A 22,804-nucleotide genomic window follows, 5' to 3' on the forward strand; every position below is an offset into this window, starting at 1 on the left:
CCCAACGTCAACAAAACAAAGGAGATGATCGTGGACTTCAGGAAACAGCAGAGGGAGCACCCCCCTATCCACATCGATGGGACGCAGTGGAGAAGGTGGAAAGTTACAAGTTTCTCGTCGTACACATCACTGACAAACTGAAATGGTCCACCCACCCAGAAACGTGGTGAAGAAGGCGCAACAGCAACTCTTCAACCTCAGGAGGCTGAAGAAATTTGGCTTGGTACCTAAAACCCTCACAAACTTTTACAGATGCACAATTCAGAGCATCCTGTCAGGCTGTATCACCGCCTGGTACGGCAACTGATACAGCCTGCAGCTGCAACCCCCCGATGATGCGGTCTGCCCAATGCATCACCGGGGATTTCACAGGAAGGCCAAAAATATCATCAAGGACAACAACCACCCGAGCCACTGCCTGTTCACCCCGTTATCATCCAGAAGGCGTGGTCAGAACAGGTGCATTAAAGCTGGGACAGAGAGACTGAAAAACAGCTTCTATCTCAAGGCCATCAGACCGTGAAATACTGTTAAATAGCCATCACTAGCACATTAGAGGCTGCTGCCTATACACAGACTTGGAAACACTGGCCACTTTAATAATGTTTACATATTTTGCATTACTTATCTCATATGTATATACTGTATTCTATCCTATTCTACTGTATCTTACTGTATGTATTACTCATCTCATATGTATATACTGTATTCTATCCTATTCTACTGTATCTTAGTCTATGCATTACTCACCTCATATGTATATACTGTATTCTATTCTATTCTACTGTATCTTAGTCTATGTATTAATCATCTCATATGTATATACTGTATTCTATTCTATTCTACTGTATCAGTCTATGTCGCTCTGACATCACTCGTCCAAATATTTATATATTCTTAATTCCATTCCTTTAGATTGTGTGTATTGTTAGATATTACTTGTTAGATATTACTGGACTGTTGGAGCTAGAAACACAAGCATTTCACTACTCCCGCAATAACATCTGCTAAACAAGTGTATGTGACAAATAAAATGTGATTTGATGTATAGAGGTCTGGTGTTGGAGGTCATTCCACACTCTGTGTTCTACTACCCAGGTCTGGTGGTGGAGATCATTCTACACTCTGTGTTCTACTACCCAGGTCTGGTGGTGGAGATCATTCTACACTCTGTGTTCTACTACCCAGGTCTGGTGTTGGAGATCATTCCACACTCTGTGTTCTACTACCCAGGTCTGGTGTTGGAGGTCATTCTACACTCTGTGTTCTACTACCCAGGTCTGGTGGTGGAGATCATTCCACACTCTGTGTTCTACTACCCAGGTCTGGTGTTGGAGATCATTCTACACTCTGTGTTCTACTACCCAGGTCTGGTGGTGGAGATCATTCCACACTCTGTGTTCTACTACCAATGTCTGGTGTTGGAGATCATTCTACACTCTGTGTTCTACTACCCAGGTCTGGTGGTGGAGATCATTCCACACTCTGTTTTCTACTACCCAGGTCTGGTGTTGGATCTCCTGCATGTATTTTCTGATGTTTAATCAGACCACTTGAATGAGAGTATCTCTTGTCACATTGATCACAGCTATAAAGCTTCTCTCCTGTGTGTGTTCTCTGGTGTTTTGTCAGGTTTCTTAGGGAAGCAAAGCTCTTCCCACAGTCAGAGGAGTGGTAAGGTTTGTCTCCTGTGTGTGTTATCTGGTGTTGTGTCAGGTTTCTTAGGGAAGCAAAGCTCTTCCCAGTCAGTGCAGTGGTAAGGTTTGTCTCCTGTGTGTGCTCTCTGGTGATACCAGGCTGTTTGACTGAGTAAAACTCTTCCCACACTGATTACAGCTATAAGATTCCTATGCTGTGTGTGTTCTCTCGTGTCTATTCAGGCTGTTTGACTGAGTAAAACTCTTCCCACACTGATTACAGCTATAAGGCTTCTCTCCTGTGTGTGTTCTCTGGTGCTCTTTAAGGTGTTCTATCCGAGAAAAGCTTTTCCCACATTGATCCCAACTATAAGGTTTCTCTCCTGTGTGTGTTCTCTGGTGTGATTTCAGGCTGTTTGACTGAGTAAAACTCTTCCCACACTGATTACAGCTATAAGATTTCTCTCCTGTGTGTAATCGCTGGTGTACTACCAGCTGGCTTGATGTAGTAAAACTATCCGCACATACATCACAGCTATAAGGCTTCTCTCCTGTGTGTGTTCTCTGGTGTCCTTTAAGGTGTTCTATCTGAGAAAAGCTTTTCCCACATTGATCCCAACTATAAGGTTTCTCTCCTGTGTGTGTTCTCTGGTGTGATTTCAGGCTGTTTGACTGAGTAAAACTCTTCCCACACTGATTACAGCTATAAGATTTCTCTCCTGTGTGTAATCGCTGGTGTACTACCAGCTGGCTTGATGTAGTAAAACTATCCGCACATACATCACAGCTATAAGGCTTCTCTCCTGTGTGTGTTCTCTGGTGTCCTTTAAGGTGTTCTATCTGAGAAAAGCTTTTCCCACATTGATCACAACTTTAAGGTTTCTCTCCTGTGTGTGTTCTCTGGTGCTCTTTAAGGTGTTCTCTCCGAGAAAAGTTTTTCCCACATTGCTCACAGCTATATGGCTGCTCTCCTGTGTGTGTTCTCTGGTGTGATACCAGGTTGGTTGACTGAGTAAAACCCTTGCCACACTGATCACAGCTATAAGGCTTCTCTCCTGTGTGTGTTCTCTGGTGTGATACCAGGTTGGTTGACTGAGTAAAACTCTTGCCACACTGATCACAGCTATAAGGCTTCTCTCCTGTGTGAATTCTCTGGTGTTTTTTAAGTTCTGATGAAGATTTGCAATGTTTCCCACAGTCAGAGCAGCAGTGAGATTTCTTTCCTGTGGGTCTCTGATGGTGTTTCTTGAGGTGTCCTGATGTGGAGAGACTCTTCTCTGCCTCGTCAGCATCATGATGTTGTTGAGGCTCCCCAGAGGATCCACGATAGTCCCGTCTCTCTCCTGTGTGAACGTCAGTCAGACAGTCAATATAGTGAATGTTTAAATGTTTTTACAAACTTTGACAAATGTCTTCTAAGTCTTGTTTCAGTTTGATTTTGGTCCACTAGCCAGTGTAACAGGCAGATTAAAGAATATACCAGCCACAGTAGCAGGAAGATGAAAGAATATACCAGCCACTGTTGCAGGAAGATGAAAGAATATACCAGCCACTGTAGCAGGCAGATGAAAGAATATACCAGCCACTGTAGCAGGAAGATGAAAGAATATACCAGCCAATGTAGCAGGAAGATGAAAGAATATACCAGCCACTGTAGCAGGAAGATGAAAGAATATACCAGCCACTGTAGCAGGAAGATGAAAGAATATACCAGCCACTGTAGCAGGAAGATGAAAGAATATACCAGCCACTGTAGCAGGCAGATGAAAGAATATACCAGCCACTGTAGCAGGCAGATGAAAGAATATACCAGCCACTGTAGCAGGCAAATTAAAGAAAATACACTCCACTCTGATTTTTTACCAGCCCCAATATTTTTTTGCCATGAATGATTACACCAAAAATCACAACAAGAAAACGAATGAGCAGCTTGGCAATGTTGGTAAAACAAGAAATTGAAGTAAGAAGTAATGTGGTATATTGCTCAATGTAATTACATTTTTGTGACCCGAGTCTTTTAACCAATGTGTTAAAATAAATCATTTAGGTACAATAGTAATGACGAACAGCTGTACAAGTAAACATCAAGAATCAACAAAGTGCCTCCATAACACATCACTACACACCACACTGTCCTGCCAGATAAAATGCTGCCTTATTATTATAATTCAAATCAAATCAAAGTTTATTTGTCGCATGCGCCGAACACAACGGACCTTACAGTGAAATGCTTACTTACAGGCTCTAACCAATAGTGAGGAGAAAAAAAAGTATGTGTGTGTGTGTGAGTGTGTGTGTGTAGGTAAGTAAAGAAATAAAACAACAGTAAAAAGATATTTGAAAATAAGAGTAGCAAGGCTATATACAGACGCCGGTTAGTCAGGCTTATTGAGGTAGTATGTACATGTGGGTATGGTTAAAGTGACTATGCATATATGATGAACAGAGAGTAGCAGTAGCGTAAAAGGAGGGTTTGGCGGGTGGTGGGACACAATGCAGATAGCCCGGTTAGCCAATGTGCGGGAGCACTGGTTGGTCGGGCCAATTGAGGCAGTATGTACATGCATGTATAGTTAAAGTGACTATGCATATAAGATAAACAGAGAGTAGCAGCTGCGTAAAAGAGGGGTGGGGGGAGCACACAATGCAAATAGTCCGGATAGCCATTTGGTTACCTGTTCAGGAGTCTTATGGCCTGGAGGTAAAAACTGTTGAGAAACCTTTTTGTCCTAGACTTGGCACTCTGGTACCACTTGCCATGCGGTAGTAGAGAACAGTCTATGACTGGGGTGGCTGGGGTCTTTGACAATTTTCAGGGCCTTCCTCTGACACCACCTGGTATAGAGGTCTTGCATGGCAGGGAGCTTTGCCCCAGTGATGTACTGGGCCTTACACACTACCCTCTGTAGTGCCTTGCGTTCGGAGGCAGAGCAGTTGCCATACCAGGCAGGGATGTAACCAGTCAGGATGCTTTTGATGGTGCAGCTGTAGAACCTTTTGAGGATCTGAGGACCTATGCTAAATCTTTTCAGTCTCCTGAGGGGGAATAGGTTTTGTCGTGCCCTCTTCACGACTGTCTTGGTGTGCTTAGACCATGATAGTTTGTTAGTGATGTGGACACCAAGGAACTTGAAGCTCTCAACCTGCTCCACTACAGCCCCGTCGATGAGAATGGGGGCGTGCTCGGTCTTCCTTTTCCTATAGTCCACAATCATCTCCTTTGTCTTGATCACTTTGAGGGAGAGGTGGTTTTCCTGGCACCACACAGCCAGGTCTCTAACCTCCTCCTTATAGGCTGTCTAGTCGTTGTTGGTGATCAGGCATACCACTCTTGTGGCATCGGCAAACTTAATGATGATGTTGGAGTCGTGCCTGGCCGTGCAGTCATGAGTGAACAGGGAGTACAGGAGGGGGCTGAGCACGCACCCCTGAGGGGCACCCTGTGTTGAGGATCAGCGTGGCGGATGTGTTGTTACCTACCATTAAAAAACATGAGCTGGCGCACACCCAGAAAAATTGTTTGTAAATTTATTTTTATAGCCCTTCGTACATCAGCTGATATCTCAAAGTGCTGCACAGAAACCCAGCCTAAAACCCCAAACAGCAAGCAATGCAGGTGTAGAAACACAGTGGCTAGGAAAAACTCCGTAGAAAGGCCAAAACCTAGGAAGAAACCTAGAGAGGAACCAGGCTATGAGGGGTGGCCAGTCCTCTTCTGGCTGTGCCGGTTGGAGATTATAACAGAACATGGCCACGATGTTCAAATGTTCATAAATGACCAGCATGGTAAAATAATAATAATCACAGTAGTTGTCGAGGGTGCAGCACCTCAGGAGTAAATGTCAGTTGGCTTTTCATAGCCGATCATTAAGAGTATCTCTACCGCTCCTGCCGTCTCTAGAGAGTTGAAAACAGCAGGTCTGGGACAGGTAGCACGTCCGGTGAACACAGAGGCTGCTGCCTACATACACAGACTTGAAATCATTGGCCACTTTAAGGAATGGATCACCAGTCACTTTAATAATGTTTACTTATCTGGCATTACTCATCTCATATGTATATACTGTATTCTATCCTATTCTACTGTATCTTAGTCTATGTATAACTCATCTCATATGTATATACTGTATTCTATACTATCTACTGTATCTGTCTATGCCGGTCTGACATCGCTCGTCCATATATTTATATATTCTTATTCCATTACTTAGATTTGTGTGTATTAGGTATCTGTTGCGAAATTGTTTGATATTACTGTACTGTTGGAGCTAGGAACATTAGCATTTAGTTAGGCATTACTGCACTGTAGGACTAGGAACATTAGCATTTAGTTAGATATTACTGCACTGTTGGAGCTAGGAACACAACCATTTAGTTAGATATTACTGTTGGAGCTAGGAACACAAGCATTTAGTTAGATATTACTGCACTGTTGGAGCTAGGAACATAAGCATTTAGTTAGATATTACTGCACTATTGGAGCTAGGAACACCACCGTTTTAGTTAGATATTACTGCACTTTTGGAGCTAGGAACACAATAATTTAGTTAGAAATTACTGCACTGTTGGAGCTAGGAACACAAGCATTTCACTACTCCCGCAATAACATATGTATGTGACAAATAACATTTGATTTATTATGAAGGTCATTTGTGTCAAATGTACTTTTCCCCACTCATCTCTTTACATTGCTGATGCATATTCGGTGGCCTGACTGCAGCCAGACTATGTCAAAGGCCCATCCTGGTTGATCTGAACCTAATGTAGCTTTGAGTGATCAAATGACAGAAGTCACATTTAGGTGCCAGGTGTAACTGAGGCCATAGATGCTCCATATCCATTACTTTGAGTGTTTTAAATGTGTTTCTTTCTGTGTTGCAGCGGCAGTCAAGAAATGGAACGGCAAGGCCACAGAACATGACATAAGCAGAGCTGTGGGAGACCACCTCAAGCCCCTGGTAGAGCCGGGGATGGTGTTTACCACTCCAGCACGTCTTCAGCAGGCTGGAAAAGTGGGATTGATCTGTTTGATCCATTTGTTTGTTTGTTTTCAGTAATTGAATCCTTTGACTTATTGATTTCAAAATGTTTCATCTTCAACAAATGCACTTGGTTGGTTGTAAAGTGATACGAAACTTACATACCATTCAATATTTTGACAGTGTAAGATAAACTGAATTCATACCGTTTTTCATAAAGTGAACCACGATATGTGTGTTGCTTTTGCACGAGTCTGTTGATTTTCCAGTCATTGGGTCATGTTCAAATCAAGTTTTATTTATATAGTACATTTCAGACATGGATGCAACTCAATGGCTTCACTGTAAAAAACAAATAAACTCACAGAAATATTTAGTACACAACAAACATGAGAATAAAAACAGAATAACTGAAAGACTAATGAGCGTTCTAAGGAAATGGCATTGATTAAAATAGTAAGAATTGGATGCAATATCCAACCCAAAATATAAGCTTGTTTTACTACATTGTTGTTACATACCCCATCAAGAAAACCAAAAGTCCCTTAAATAGAAGGTGGAACTAACAAAAAGTCACTGACAACAACCAAAACTGAACAGGTGGGGTTTTAGGAGGGGTTCTGAAAGACACTATGGGGGTGTCCAAGGAAAGTTTACTTGTACCAACAACTGGGACATAAAAGACACCCACCATGAGACCCACTAAATCTGCCCAAGAAGAGGAAAACAAAAGAAAAACCCACACCAAACTTAAAGACAGGAAGCAAACCAAAAAGGTGGAGCCACTAAAGGTGTTGACGCTCCACATCTATCAAGACAACTGGAGCACTGGGCCTGACACACTTAAATAGAACCTGGACCAGCTCAGGTGAAACACCTTCCCACTAACGAGACGTACAAGCCAGCACAGGTGTAACACATACTGACTAACGAGGTGACAACCATCAGTGCACTCTACGTGCTAACGAGCTATACGGGCTAAAGTCCAACCTCAAAACATAAATGGAAAAACCAAAGCCTGTAACACCTTCCTACTTAAGACAACAAATATATCCTATATTTTTGTTGGACAAGTTTGCTCACCCCCAACAGAAAACAACTTCCATTTCACATTATAATCAACTACAATGCGTCACCTACTACAATATAAATATGGTGTCTACTGGCTGTCAACAATTAAAAACAAAAAAAAACTAATTTCTAAATAATAATATACAATCTTGTCTTTTATCATTTTTCTTTCTATAGAATCCTAAAACTCACTAGCTTCTAGAACTCTCGTCCCCTTGGAACTTTCCCAAACGAAACTCAAATCAAATTGTATTAGTCACATGCGCCGAATACAACAGTGAAATGCTGACTTATGAGCCCCTAACCAACAGGTGTAGACCTTACAGTGAAATGCTGAATACAGGTGTAGACCTTACAGTGAAATGCTGAATACAGGTGTAGACCTAACAGTGAAATGCTTACTTACCAGCCCCTAACCAACAGTGCAGTTTCAAAAAAATACTGATAAGAATAAGAGATAAAACTAATCTGCAACACGGAAAAACGTGTCATAATAAATTGTGATCCATGGTAACACACTGGTTAAATGCAAAACAAATACTTTTGACTGCCCACCCTTGAGACAATCAGAAACCAAGTTGTCCTTACCACAGACATGTCTGATTTCAAGAGGAAACTCCTGCAATATCCGTAGTAACTTTCCACCTCACTGCGGAGCTTCTCTCTTTTCTGGGTTCACTCGATAGGCATGTTGTTGGATCGGGGCCCATGTCATGCTCTAGTACATTTGGGTTGGCACGTGAGAATTAAACCTGAAATTCTAAAAGCAACAATGTCAATATAATTGTACCAAAAAATGGTCAGTTGGTTGCATAAATAATTATGATGACTAAATGTTACATAAATTGTAAATATGAAATATCAAAACCAAATGTACACTCCTTTGTTAATATATATTGGCAATAATTCACTTAGTGGTGAGGCATGGAATAATGATTTAAAAAAATATTTTGTCAGTCTGAATGGTTGAAATATGAGGTGATTTGAGACATGCTTCTTAAGTAGTGGAATAAAGACAATTAGCACTTGAATGTTGTCATGAAATACTGGAGGGATGTAGGATTGTTAATAAAATTGATTATAGACAAATGTATTATACTGTGTCCATGTGTATAGGCTGTAAGTACGTTGAAATTAAGTTGTTTTCAAGTCATTTAAAAAAACAACAACCCGAAAATACATCTTCTCAACATTCCCCCGAATGTATATTGGACTTCGGGCGTAGTCTTATTTTCAACATCTTTTCAATTACATTTTGCTAAATGGATATTTCATTGATATCATGAAACAACTTCATGTTTGTATTTTCTGATGTTTGATCAAATGTCTTTTATCGGAAAATCTCTTGTCACATTTATCACAGCTACAAAGTTTGTCCACCTGTGTGTGTTCTCTGGTGCACTGTCAGATGGCCAGATTGAACAAAACTCTTCCCACATTGACCACAGCTAAAAGATTTCTCTCCTGTGTGTATTCTCTGGTGCACTATCAAGGAGTTTGACACAGTAAATTTCTTCCCACATTGATCACAGCCATAAGGTTTCTCTCCTGTGTGTGTCCGCTGGTGTACTATCAGGCTCTGGTTGAGTGAAACTCTTTCCGCATTGACTACAGCTATAAGATTTCTCTCCTGTGTGTATTCTCTGGTGCACGATCAAGGCGTTTGACACAGTACATTTCTTCCCACATTGATCACAACCATAAGGTTTCTCTCCTGTGTGTGTTCTATGGTGCACCTTCAATGACCATGATGTTGAAAAGCTTTTCCCACAATCTGAACAATGGTGAAGATTCTCTCCTGTGTGTATTCTCTGGTGCACTATCAAGGAGCTTGACACAGTAAATTTCTTCCCACATTGATCACAGCCATAAGACTTCTTTCCTGTGTGTGTCCGCTGGTGTACTTTCAGGCTGTTTGGTTGAGTAAAACTCTTCCCACATTGACTACAGCTATAAGGTTTCTCTCCTGTGTGTATTCTCTGGTGCACTATCAAGGAGTTTGACACAGTAATTTCTTCCCACATTGATCACAGCCATAAGATTTCTTTCCTGTGTGTGTCCGCTGGTGTACTTTCAGGCTGTTTGGTTGAGTAAAACTCTTCCCACATTGACTACAGCTATAATATTTCTCTCCTGTGTGTATTCTCTGGTGCACTATCAAGGAGTTTGACACAGAAAATTTCTTCCCACATTGATCACAGCCATAAGGTTTCTCTCCTATGTGTGTCCACTGATGTACTTTAAGTGCATCTGACCTTGAGTAACTCTTCCCACAATCAAAACAGTGGTAAGCTTTCTCTCCTGTGTGTACTCGCTGGTGTATTTTAAGTTCCGATGTAGATTTGCAGTAAGATTTCATCCCTGTGGGTCTCTGCTGGTGTTTTTTGAGGTGTTTTGATCTGGAGAGACTCTTCTCTGCCTCGTCAGATTCATGATGTTGTTGAGACTCCCCAGAGGATCCACGATAGTCCCGTCTCTATCCTGTGTGAATGATAACGTCAGACAGACGGTTAAAGGACCACAACGGTAGAAATCCACTGTTTATTTGAGGTGAAAGGTGATGCCCAGAGTGTACCCATTTAGTTGTACAACAATTGACGTCTGTTAAATTATTTGACAATTAAGGCAGTCAACTTAGCAACAATCATATTTTATTTTGTTTTCACATTAGTGGTAACTAGAAATAAGTTATTAAAGTTGTTGAAATCCTAAGCATTGTGCCAGATGATTTTTGGTCTCCAATATAGGCCCCTTCCTGTGTTAGCTAAAATTGCAGCACGAGGGCGATGCACACACAATTTGATTGCAGAAACACCTCCCTGCTAATGAGGAAACCGATAGTTATGGATGTAGTATATCTGCCTGGAGCAAAAATGGTGAGCGAAGATTTTAGTTTTTCACAATGTATTCTGAATATTACAGCGCACTATCAGCGCAAGATAAGGAGTGCTACTCAAGGAAACTCATATTACGTTTTGTGTTGCTTTTTACTAATTCACCACCGTGGGGGAAAACTCAGGGGAGTTCTCATAGGCTGACAGCAAAAACAGCCTCCATTTACAGGTTGCTTATGAGTGTATTTCACACTACTTTAAGATTAAAATTGTAAGGCTCGCTTGAATCTCCTGCTTAATATGTTTGTGTTATTGTCGCAAATCAACTGCTTTATACATTAAAAAACACTTAAACCAGTAAAATGTTCTTTGGTTAGCTTTGCCATCTGCCTGACAATAAGGGTTTGTACACTACGTGTTTAACAAATTGGCACATAATTTCACCAAACAATAAGATAGACCTAGGACTATAAATCATGTAATATTTCAGGTGAAACGTGGAAACTAAAGTATCTTTGTCATGACGATCATCCAAGATGGCGTAGCAGTGCAGACGTGGTTTGTTGTCCTCTTGTTTACTTTTTGTATTTTTTGTATTTTTTTGTTGTTGTATATTTCCAATGTATTTTTCAATCTCTTTTTCCATTTTTAAATTAAATATACTTTCCGGTAACCCACCTCACTCATTGTGACACGGATCCGCTATTTTATTAGACCCTATAGCCAAAAGTTTCATCAGAATGTAGCCAGCTAATTAGCTAAGTTACTAGCCATTTAGTCATTGTTAGCCACTGCTAGTGGCCTTTACTCTCTGCTCAGGCACCAGACGTTTTTTTGGCCTGGATAATACCTGCCAGCCTCTAACTGTTTTTCTCCACTACAACGCCAGATTCCTGCCGACCATTGATCATCACATAAACCGATCTGGATAACCCTTCAGCTTTGGATAATAAAACCCGACAGTATAACGAAATATCTCTCATCAACCAGAGGTTCAATTTCTTCTTTGTTTTCTCAATGGGGTTAAAACCTGTTAAGGCTAGGGGGTGCTGTTGTCACTATTTATGGAAATCGTGTAATTTTTGAAACGGCTTCCTACAAAATTCTTGATCGTACAAGATGCATATTATTACTATTATTGGATAGAAAACAGTCTATAGTTTCTATAGGCGTTGAGATTTTGTCTCTGAGTGGAACAGAACTCATTCTACAGCAATTTCCCTGACATGGAGTCAGATTTCACACATTTTGGCCCCTGTTCTGGAGTCATTTTAAAGGCCACTGTGAACGCTATGAGCATACAGACACTGCTTACGTCTTCCCCTGGATGCCTTTACGTGATGACGCTTTGAATGGTATCGATTGCCCAATCACAGCCACTATAAATGAAAAAATCCTGTAGGTAGGAACTCTTTTCTTGGTGCGTCAGGCGCGCGGAGGACACCGACCTACTGTTTTTCCAAGCATTAGTGTAGCCAGTTATATTTCTCCGGTCATATTTTTACTCGTTATAGGAGTTAAAAACATCATAAGGTAGTTAATTTAAAGCGTTTTATAGCAATTTATATCCGTTTAGTGCGATTTTGGGACATTTATTTCTGAGCCACTGTGAATCTCTGGGCACCGTTCCAGTTCATGCCGAACGCAATGTGCATTTCTACATGGCAAGAGGACAGCTTTCGACCAAAAGACGATTAGACCCAAGAAAGGATTCTTTGACCAAGATTCTGATGGAAGAACAGCTCAAAGTAGGAACAATTTATTATGATAAATCGTGTTTCTGTCGAAAAATGTTAGTGGCTTAGGACGCCATCTTTTTTGACGTAGCTTCGCTTGGCGCAAACTGTATTGAAAAGTAAGGATAATTTAAAAAATGTAATTCCGCGATTGTATTAAGAATTAAATTGTCTATCAATCGCTGTCCACCCTATATTTTTTAGTCACGTTTATGAGTATTTATGTATACGACTAGATCACTGTCTAATATGGCGCACGACATTTTCTGACCAGCTGGGCTACTTTTCTCATTGTCTAACCATGATTTTGGTGGCTAAATATGCACATTTTCGAACAAACTGTATATGTATGTTGTAATGTGATGTTACAGGAGTGTCATCTGAAGAATTCTGAGAAGGTTAGTGAAAAAATTTATATATTTTGGCGATGTTTACGTTATCGCTCTCTTTGGCTAGAATCAATGCTGGGGTAATGTTTGCACATGTGCTATGCTAATATAACGATTTATTGTGTTTTCGCTGTAAGACACTTAGAAAATCTGAAATATTGTCTGTATTCACAGGATCTGTGTCTTTCGATTAGTGTATGCTGTGTATTTTTACGAAATGTTTGATGATTAGTAGTTAGGTAAACACGTTGCTCATTGTAATTATTCTAGTCCATTTGTGACGGTGGGTGCAATTGTAAACTATGCCATCTACCTGAAATATGCACATTTTTCTAACAAAACCTATCCTATACCATAAATATGTTATCAGACTGTCATCTGAGGAGGTTTTTTCTTGGTTGGTGGCTATCAATATCTTAGTTTAGCCGAATTGGTGATAGCTACTGGTGTTGGTGGACAAAGAAAAGATGGTGGATTATGCTAATGTGTTTAGCTAATAGATTTACATCTTTACATATTGTGTCTTCCCTGTAAAACATTTTAAAAATCGGACATGTTGGCTGGATTCACAAGATCTGTGTCTTTCATTAGCTGTATTGGACTTTAATGTGTGAAAGTTAAATATTTAAAAAATATATTTCTTTTGAATTTCGCGGCTCTGCCTTTTCAGTGGGGGTGGGGGGGGGGGGTGTGCCGCTCGCGGCACCCCGGGGCTAGACAGGTTAAAGTTCAATTCACTCCTTATCTTTAATTGGGATACCATATACTTCCTGTAAAACACAATCCTTGAGTGGAAATAAGACTGACTTATTGATATTAATTTTCAAACCCGAAACTAAGGAAAAGTCTTCAATACAGGAAACTGCTTTAGAAACCTCATTCCTCCCTTAAAAATATGGTGGTATCATCAGCCAGTTGACATAGTTTAAATTCAACTGAGTGACCCAGCCCCAAGCTAGCCCTGAGCCAGGCGCATCTCGCGGCTAGCAAACGAAATTCCCACAACTACAATACCTCTTTCATCATCTGATCCGGTCCCTTCGTCGACACAGCGCCCCGCCGTACCACCACGACTGGTCCGCAGACGTAATCCCATCAGCCTTCAACCGGCCTTTGCCGGACGACGGAGCAGACCCTTCTACTTACCCCGGACTGCTAACCTTAAACGCTGTGTCTCCCGCGTGCTAGCATAGTAACGACTACCTAGCTGCTTCCCTGTTTCATCTATTGCTGTACACTGGACCCTATGATCACTTGGCTACATAGCTGATGCCTGCTGGACTGTTCATTTATCACGGTACTCCACTTTGTTTACCTTTGTTTATCTGTCGGCCCTAGCCCCGAACTCAGGCCCTGTGTGTAGCTAACCGACCCTCTCTGCCCATTCATCGCCTTTTTACCTGTTGTTGTTGACTTAGCTGACTAGCCGTTGTTGACTTAGTTAGCTCTCCCAATCAACACATGTGATTGCTTTATGCCTCGCTTTACGTCTCTCTCAAATGTCAATTTGCCTTGTATACTGTTGTTTAGGGTAGTTATCATTGTTTTATTTTACTGCGGAGCCCCTAGTCCCACTCAACATGCCTTAGATGCCTCCTTTGTCCCACCTCCCACACATGCGGTGACCTCACCCAGTATAACCAGCATGTCCAGAGATGCAACCTCTCTTATCATCACTCAGTGCCTGAGCTTACCTCCACTGTACCCGCACCCCCCCATACCCGTCTGCACATTATGCCCTGAATCTATTCTACCACGGCCAGAAATCTGCTCCTTTTATTCTCTGTCCCCAGCGCACTAGACAACCAGTTCTGATAGCCTTTAGCCGTACCATCATCCTACTCCTCCTCTGTTCCTCGGGTGATGTGGAGGTTAACCCAGGCCCTGCGTGTCCCCAGGAACTCTCATTTATTGACTTCTGTAATCGAAAAAAAACTTGGTTTCATGCATGTTAACATCAGAAGCTTCCTCCCTAAGTCTGTTTTACTCACTGCTTTAGCACACTCCGCCAACCCCAATGTCCTTGCCATGTCTGAATCCTGGCTTAGGAAGGCCACCAACAATTCTGAGATTTCCATACCCAACTACAATATTTTCTGTCAAGATAGAACTGCCAAAGGGGGAGGAGTTGCAATCTACTGCAGAGATAGCTTGCAAAGTTTTGTCATACTTTCCAGGTCTATGCCCAAACAGTTCGAGCTTCTAATTTTAAAAATGAATCTCTCCAGAAATAAGTCTCTCACTGTTGCCACCTGTTATAGACTCCCCTCAGCTCCCAGCTGTGCCCTGGACACCATATGTGAATTGCCCCCCATCTATCTTCAGAGTTCGTTCTGTTAGGTGACCTAAACTGGGATATGCTTAACGCGCCAGCAGTCCTACAATCTAAGCTAGATGCCCTCAATCTCACACAAATTATCAAGGAAACCACCAGGTACAACCCTAAATCCGTAAACATGGGCACCCTCATAGATATTATCCTGACCAACTTGCCCTCCAAATACACCTCTGCTGTTTTCAATCAGGATCTCAGCGATCACTGCCTCATTGTCTGCATCCGCTATGGGTCCACGGTCAAACGACCACCCCTCATCACTGTCAAACGCTCCCTAAAACACTTCTGCGAGCAGGCCTTTCTAATCGACCTGGACCCAGGTATCCTGGAAGGATATTGACCTCATCCCGTCAGTCGAGGATGCCTGGTCGTTCTTTAAAAGTATTTTCCTCAGCATCTTAAATAAGCATGCCCCTTTCAAAAAAAATTGAATTATGAACAGATATAGCCCTTGGTTCACTCCAGACCTGACTAACCTCGACCAGCACAAAAACATCCTGTGGCGGACTGCAATGGCATCGAATAGTCCCCGCGATATGCAACTGTTCAGGGAAGTCAGGAAAGCAAAGGTTAGCTTTTTCAAACAGAAATTTGCATCCTGTAGCTCTAACTCCAAAAAGTTTTGGGACACTGTAAAGTCCATGGAGAACAAGAGCACCTCCTACTAGCTGCCCACTGCACTGAGGCTAGGTGACACGGTCACCACCGATAAATCCATGATAATCAAAAATTTCAATAAGCATTTCTCTACGGCTGGCCATGCTTTCCTCCTGGCTACCCCAACCCCGGCCAACAGCTCCAAACCCCTCGCAGCTACTTGCCAGAGCCTCCCCAGCTTCTCCTTCACCCAAATCCAGATCGCAGATGTTCTGAAAGAGCTGCAAAACCTCGACCCGTACAAATCAGCTGGGCTAGACAATCTGGACCCTCTCTTCCTAAAATTATCCGCCTCCATTGTTGCAACCCCTATTACCAGTCTGTTCAACCTCTCATTTCGTCCGAGATCCCTAAAGATTGGAAAGCTACCGCGGTCATCCCCCTCTTCAAAGGGGTTGACACTCTAGACCCAAACTGTTACAGACCTATATCCATCCTGCCCTGCCTTTCTAAAGTCTTTGAAAGCCTGGATAGCAGGAAGCTGGAGGATATACAGTGTTTGTTTATATTTACTGACAAAAATTGGAGTAAGCTTATATTTTGGGTTCTGATGGGGTACGACAGTTGAACTAAGCTCATGAGGCATTTATAAGTGAATTCTTCAAGAAACAGATGGGTATAAGTCCCAAAATGGATGTAACAACTGCTGATTGCCCCTTTAAGACTACACATTGGGCTAATCTAATAAGAGATATTGAGGACTACAGTATTTCCGACATTGTCATTGGATGCATTTGATCAATTGTTAACTTTTTATTGATGGTCCACTCTTGATGTTCTACACGTTACAGTGTAGCTTCAGCCATTCCTACAGAACAACAGTGTAGAACCCCTTTACTGCATATTGGTTCAACGACTGCAGAGACGGTACTTACTGGTATTAAACAAATCTCCAACATCCTCTTCTTCCTCCAATGTGACAGTCATCTCCCCCTCCTCCTCTTTCACTCCAAAAACGGCATCCTCCTCTTTCTCTTCCTCTTCTTTTACTGTAACATCCTCCTCTTTCACTCTGAACGCGTCTTCCTCTTCTTTCACTGAAACGTCTTTCTCTTCTTCTTTCACTGTAATAGCCTCACCCTCTATTTGTTTTTGTATTGTAACAGCCTCCTCTTCCTCCTCCTCTTTCACGAGAGTTTCTTTCTCCATCCAGCAGGCCTCTTCTTTAGCAGGAGGAGAGTAGCTTAGTGAACTCATGGTCGGGGATAACAGCTAGCTAGCATTAGCGACTAGCTTAGTCCTAAACTAACTTAGCAAACCAGCTAGCTGACAAACAACGTAAATGTATAAATGTTAAATGGGCCAACAAGTACATACGACAGAAGTGTGTTTAATACACAGCGAGCGTGAATGTTGAAGCTATGTTTGCTAGAAAGCTACCGAGGTGTCTGACTAGCTGTTGTTGAAGGAGCGTCCCGTCCACTAGATTATACGTCACACTGGCAGCATCGCCTGAACCTAAAATACGCACATTGCCATCTGCTGACTGGAGTGGGCAACGCAGTTGAGGAACCAAAAGTAAATTTTTTATTTATTTCATAAAGTTTAATATTATAATAAGTCGCTCAAAGAGAAACATGTGTTGTTTAATGAGTGATAATTTAAAACAAACGTTTACACCCACTACATATTTTAATTGAACCATACTTCTAACATGGATTATTTTGACCCCAGAGGCATATCTTTTATCATTGCCAAAATGTGGTTTATTCAATTCTATTAAATGTTTCATAACTTTGTCAATCAACTTGTTGTTAGTAAAAATAAATCATGGTTTAGTGTTTCTGTATCAAAATTGACTTTTAACAAATTAAAATCCTTTGGAGTCATTTTGACCCCAGCCAACAGCACCCTTGATAAATAGGACGTTTATTTCAAATCAAATCACATTTTATTGGTCATACACATGTTTAGCAGATATTATTGCGTGTGTATTGAAATGCTTGTGTTTCTAGCTCCGACGGTGCAGTAATATCTAACAAGTAATATCTGACAATTTCACAACATATACCAAATACACACAAATCTAAGTATTTGAATCTAGGTTTCTCTGTATACATGATCCATCCCACCAGAGGGTGGAGGGGCACCTGTATCAGTGGCTTTGACCAGATAAACACCTGCAGACACACCGTATAGTGCCTCCCATATACTCTCCTAAGATTGGACTTTTCTATATCACATATCACATGACAGTGTATAAACTTTGATTTGATTTGAACGTGTACAAAACTGCGGTAGAAAAGTAAAGTATTCAGACCCCTTCACATTTTCCACATTTTGTTACGTTACAGCCTTATTCTAAAATATAATAATTTTTCCCCCTCATCAATCTACACACAATACCCCATAATGACATCACAATACCCCATAATGACAAAGTAAAAACAGGTTTTTAGAGAGTTTTGCAAATGTATTTACTTAGGTATTCAGACCTTTTGCGATGAGACTCAAAATGGAGCTCAGATGCATCCTGATTCCATTGATCATCCTTGAGATGTTTCTACAACTTGATTGGAGTCCACTTGTGGTAAAGTCAATTGATTGGAAATTATTTGGAAAGGCACACACCTGTCTATATAAGGTCCCACAGTTGACAGTGCATGTCATAGCAAAAACCAAGCCCTGAGGTCCCAAAGAAATGTCCGTAGAGCTCGGAGACAGGATTGTGTCGAGGCACAGATTTGGGGAAAGGTACCAAAAAATCTCTGCAGCATTGAAGGTCCCCAAGAACAAAGTTGTCTCCATCATTCTTAAATGGAAGAAGTTTGGAACCACCAAGACTCTTCCTAGAGTTGGTCGCCCAGCCAAACAGAGCAATCGGGGGAGAAGGGCCTTGGTCAGGGAGGTGACCAAGAATATGATGTTCACTCTGACAGAGCTCCAGATTTCCTCTGTGGAGACGAGAGAACCTTCCAGAAGGACAACCATCTCTGCAGCACTCCATCAATCAGGTCTTTATGTAGCAATGATTAAATTGTCAAAATGTATTTCAATGGACAATTCAGTGAACTGTTCTGTGAAAGGTGTCGGCTAGAGATGACATGCAGGAGCTTGCAGGGATTTGTAGTCTTGCATGTCGTCTACTTTGATGCTAATTAGCATTTTCGAATCCGAGAGTAAAGAGACGCAAATATATTGATAAAAGTATTTGTATTTATTATGGATCCCCATTAGTTCCTGTCAAGGCAGCAGCTACTCTTCCTGGGGTTTCTTATGGATCCCCATTAGTTCCTGCAAAGGCAGCAGCCACTCTTCCTGGGGTTTATTATGGATCCCCATTAGTTCCTGCCAAGGCAGCAGCTACTCTTCCTGGGGTCCAGCAAAAATAAAGGCAGTTTTACCTTAAAAACATTACAATGTCATCTTGTTTGTACATGACATTGTAGATTTTAGCGGTATACAGAATGTATTTTGGATGTTTTCAGTGGGTTTTTAACCCTTTCAGACAATGGATTAATCGCAATTAAAGTTCTCATGTCTGACAGCCCAAACAAAAACACAAATTCTCAGTCAAAAACACAAGTCAGAACACAGCCTCTCTATTCTCTCATGTGTTTTCAGGTCCTCTGACGGGGAAAATGTCTTTCCACAATGAGAGCAGTGGTATGTCTTCTCCTCCTGTGTATTTGTATGTATTCTTTCATGCTCTTTCAAGTACCTTAACCGGGTAAATCTCTTTCGACAGTGGGAGCAGTGGTGGATCTTTTTTCCTGTGTGTGTCCTCTCATGCTGGTTCAGGTTTCCTAACTGGGCAAAATGCTTTCCACAATGGGAACATTGGTAAGGCTTTTCTCCTGTGTGTATTTTCTCATGCTCCTTCAGGCTCCCTAACTGGGTACAACTCTTTCCACAATGGGAACATTGGAAAGGCTTTTCTCCTGTGTGTGTCCTCTCATGCCTTTCCACGCTCCCTAACCACCGAAAACTCTTTCCACACAAGGAGCAGTGGTAAGGCTTCTCTTCTGTGTGTATTCTCTTATGTGTTTTCAGGCTCCCTAACTGAGTAAAACTCTTTCCACACTGGGAGCATTGATGTCGTTCTGCTGCTTTGGATGTCTCAAGGTCTGGTTCCCCTGAATGACTCTTCCTGCTCTCAGAAGGAGAGTCTGGTCTCTCTCCTGTCAAAGACAAACATATTATGTAATTAAACAGAGACCTGAATGAAACCTCCACATGATAAAACTTCCTATGACGTTTAATCTAGACTAGATCCCTCAATCACCTGAAGTCAGTTTTTACAAGTATTAATAAACTGACTTCAAAATGCAGGTCTCTGTGTGGTTCTTAGGATGTCCAGGCATGTGATTCACTTCTAACCAAAGTCTTGCATGTGTTTACATGGTTTTACACATCTGCCAAGTCATCGAAAAATCAAATTTCAGCACCAGTGTATTATATATATTTTTTCTCACCAATTTTCTGATATCCAATTGCAACTCCTCTACAGACTCGGGGGAGAGGCGAAGGTCGAGAGCCATGCGTCCTCCGAAACACGACCCTGCCAAGCCGCACTGCACTTCCTGACACACTGCTGAAACACGACCCTGCCAAGCCGCACTGCACTTCCTGACACACTACTGAAACACGACCCTGCCAAGCCGCACTGCACTTCCTGACACACTGCTGAAACACGACCCTGCCAAGCCGCACTGCACTTCCTGACACACTGCTGAAACACGACCCTGCCAAGCCGCACTGCACTTCCTGACACACTACTGAAACACGACCCTGCCAAGCCGCACTACACTTCTTGACACACTCGCTTAACCCGGAAGCCAGCCACCAATGTGTCGGAGGGAACACCGTCCAGCTGGCGACCGAAGTCAGCGTGCATGGGCCTAGCCACAAGGAGTCGCTAGAGCACGATGGGACAAGGACGTCCCAGCCGGCCAAACACTCCCCTAACCTAGACTATGCAGGGCCAATTGTGCGCCGCCCTATGGGACTCCCGATCACAGCTGGTTGTGATACAGCCTGGATTAGAACCAGGGACTGTAGTGACGCCTCTTGCACTGTGATGCAGTGCCTTTGACCGCTGGCCACTTGGGAGGCTCTGCTTAAATATTTATATTCCGGAGTCTGACATTGTTCTAATATTTATTCATTTCTTTCTTGTTATTTTGGGGATTTGTGTGTGTATTGATTTGTATTGGTAGGTATTACTGCACTGTTGGAGCTAGAAACGTAAGCATTTTGCTGCACCTCTGATTACATCTGTAAAATGTGTAAGCAACCACAAACATTTGATGACAAGTCTGATTTATTAGGGAAGTGTTTAGGCTGTGGAGACCACTATAATAATATATATTGTGGACTGCAGTATTTAACTAAAATAATATATTCAATGCATGATTAATGCATTTTATTGGTGGCCCGCTCTTTGATGGTATACACACGATACAGTGTAGTTTCATCAATTCCTACATTATAAACAGCATGATAAAGAGTAGGGCGTACAGTTTAAACCTGCATCAGTTCAACAACTGCAGACCGTTTGTGCCCGTTTCCAAGATAGTACTTACTGTTTTTTTTTTTTTTTTTTTTTTTTTTGGGGGGGGGTGGATCAGCTTAATATTGCGGAAAGAATGTTGCTTCCAATGTAATTGTCTGCATTTCCAATCCCCCATATTTTTGGGGTAAATATATATATCCATTCACGTATGCATACATATACACATATATACATACACATACCTACATACTTTTTTAAAGAGTATACCTTTATTATTATTCCCCGCAAACCCTACCACCGATCCCCCAATTGGAGTAAACTGATAAACATTTCTGTTTTTACCTTCAATTTATACATCTTATACACATTTTACAGACACAGTCTACTTTATAATAGTTCTCTCTTGTTTGTTCTTAGTCCTTCCTCTATTTCTGTTGTCCATCCAGTTTGATTTCCACTTGTAACTGTGCTATTTCACAATAGCTCCGCACCTATACACATTTCACAGATCCCGTATGCTTACTGTTGTTAATAAGATCCCTAGTCGCCTCCTCCTCCTCCTTCGATGTGACAGTTATCTTCTCCTGTGCCTCCGCTTCTTCTTTTACTGTAACATCTTCCTCCTCCTCTTTTACTGTAACATCTTCCTCCTCTTTCCCTCTGAAAACTGCACCCCCCTCTTTCTCTGCCTCCTCTTCTTTTACTGTAACATCCTCCTCCTCTTTCACTCTGAACGAATCTTCCTCTTCTCTCACTGAAACGTCTTTCTCTTCTTCTTTCACTGTAACAGCCTCACCCTCTACATCTTTTTTTACTGTGACATCCTCCTCTTTCACAACAATGTTCAGCCCCAGAGCTTCTTTCTCTGTCCAGCAGACCTCATCTTCTTCAGCAGGAGGGGAGTAGCTTAGTGACCTCATGGTCGGGTATGTTAGCGGTCCAGCTAGCTACTAGCAAGGTAAATAAGGAATTAAAGGGGGTAACTAGCTAAACGGCATAAGCCGACAGAAGTGTATTTAAAACATAGTGGCTAATATACACCGAAAGAGTCTAAACAGATTGAATCTTTCAGCTATGTTGGCTACCGAGGTGGATGACTCGCTGTTGTTGTTGAAGTGTTTCGTCCACTAGATTATACGTCACACTAGCGGCGTCGCATGAAAGACCGCACATCGCCACCTGTTGGCAGGCGTGCTAACGCAGTTGAGGGAAAAATTATGTTTTTCCAAACAAATGGTTTTAAATGTTTCATTATTAAATAATAACATCACATTGAGACTATCAAATAGATGCACGTGTTGATTAGTGAAGATTTTAATCAGTGAGAATCAAACTTTACATCAACATGACTTCTGCATTTTTAAGGAAACATCATGTAGATGTATATAATGAACAGACTAGGTCTATACTGCTCCTACATGGTGTAACAATACATGATGTAGATGTATATAATGAACAGACTAGGTCTATACTGCTCCTACATGGTGTAACAATACATCATGTAGATGTATATCATGAACAGACTAGGTCTATACTGCTCCTACATGGTGTAACAATACATCATGTAGATGTATATAATGAACAGACTAGGTCTATACTGCTCCTACATGGTGTAACAATACATAATGTAGATGTATATCATGAACAGACTAGGTCTACACTGCTCCTACATGGTGTAACAATACATCATCAAATCAAATCAAATTTTATT

The 22,804-nt window shown here is 41.6% G+C and overlaps 1 protein-coding gene and 2 pseudogenes across 1 annotated transcript; all 3 read right to left on the bottom strand.

The window, feature by feature from the left end:
• Positions 1-1,523: 1,523 nt before the first annotated feature.
• LOC129825628 (zinc finger protein 239-like) lies at positions 1,524-6,337 on the bottom strand (annotated as a pseudogene).
• A 556-nt stretch (positions 6,338-6,893) lies between these two features.
• On the bottom strand, positions 6,894-17,050 carry LOC129824906 (zinc finger protein ZFP2-like; annotated as a pseudogene).
• Positions 17,051-17,245: 195 nt separating this feature from the next.
• Positions 17,246-22,226, bottom strand: LOC129824905 (zinc finger protein 135-like). Its single transcript, XM_055884465.1, has 2 exons — positions 21,617-22,226; positions 17,246-19,759 (listed from the first exon to the last, which is right to left on the bottom strand). The coding sequence occupies exons 1-2, from the start codon at positions 22,011-22,013 to the stop codon at positions 19,152-19,154; spliced, it is 1,005 nt and encodes a 334-aa protein (XP_055740440.1). The 5' UTR covers positions 22,014-22,226; the 3' UTR covers positions 17,246-19,151.
• Positions 22,227-22,804: the final 578 nt, after the last annotated feature.

The sequence above is a fragment of the Salvelinus fontinalis genome, chromosome 27 (assembly GCF_029448725.1).
Source record: "Salvelinus fontinalis isolate EN_2023a chromosome 27, ASM2944872v1, whole genome shotgun sequence".
NCBI lineage: Eukaryota > Metazoa > Chordata > Actinopteri > Salmoniformes > Salmonidae > Salvelinus > Salvelinus fontinalis.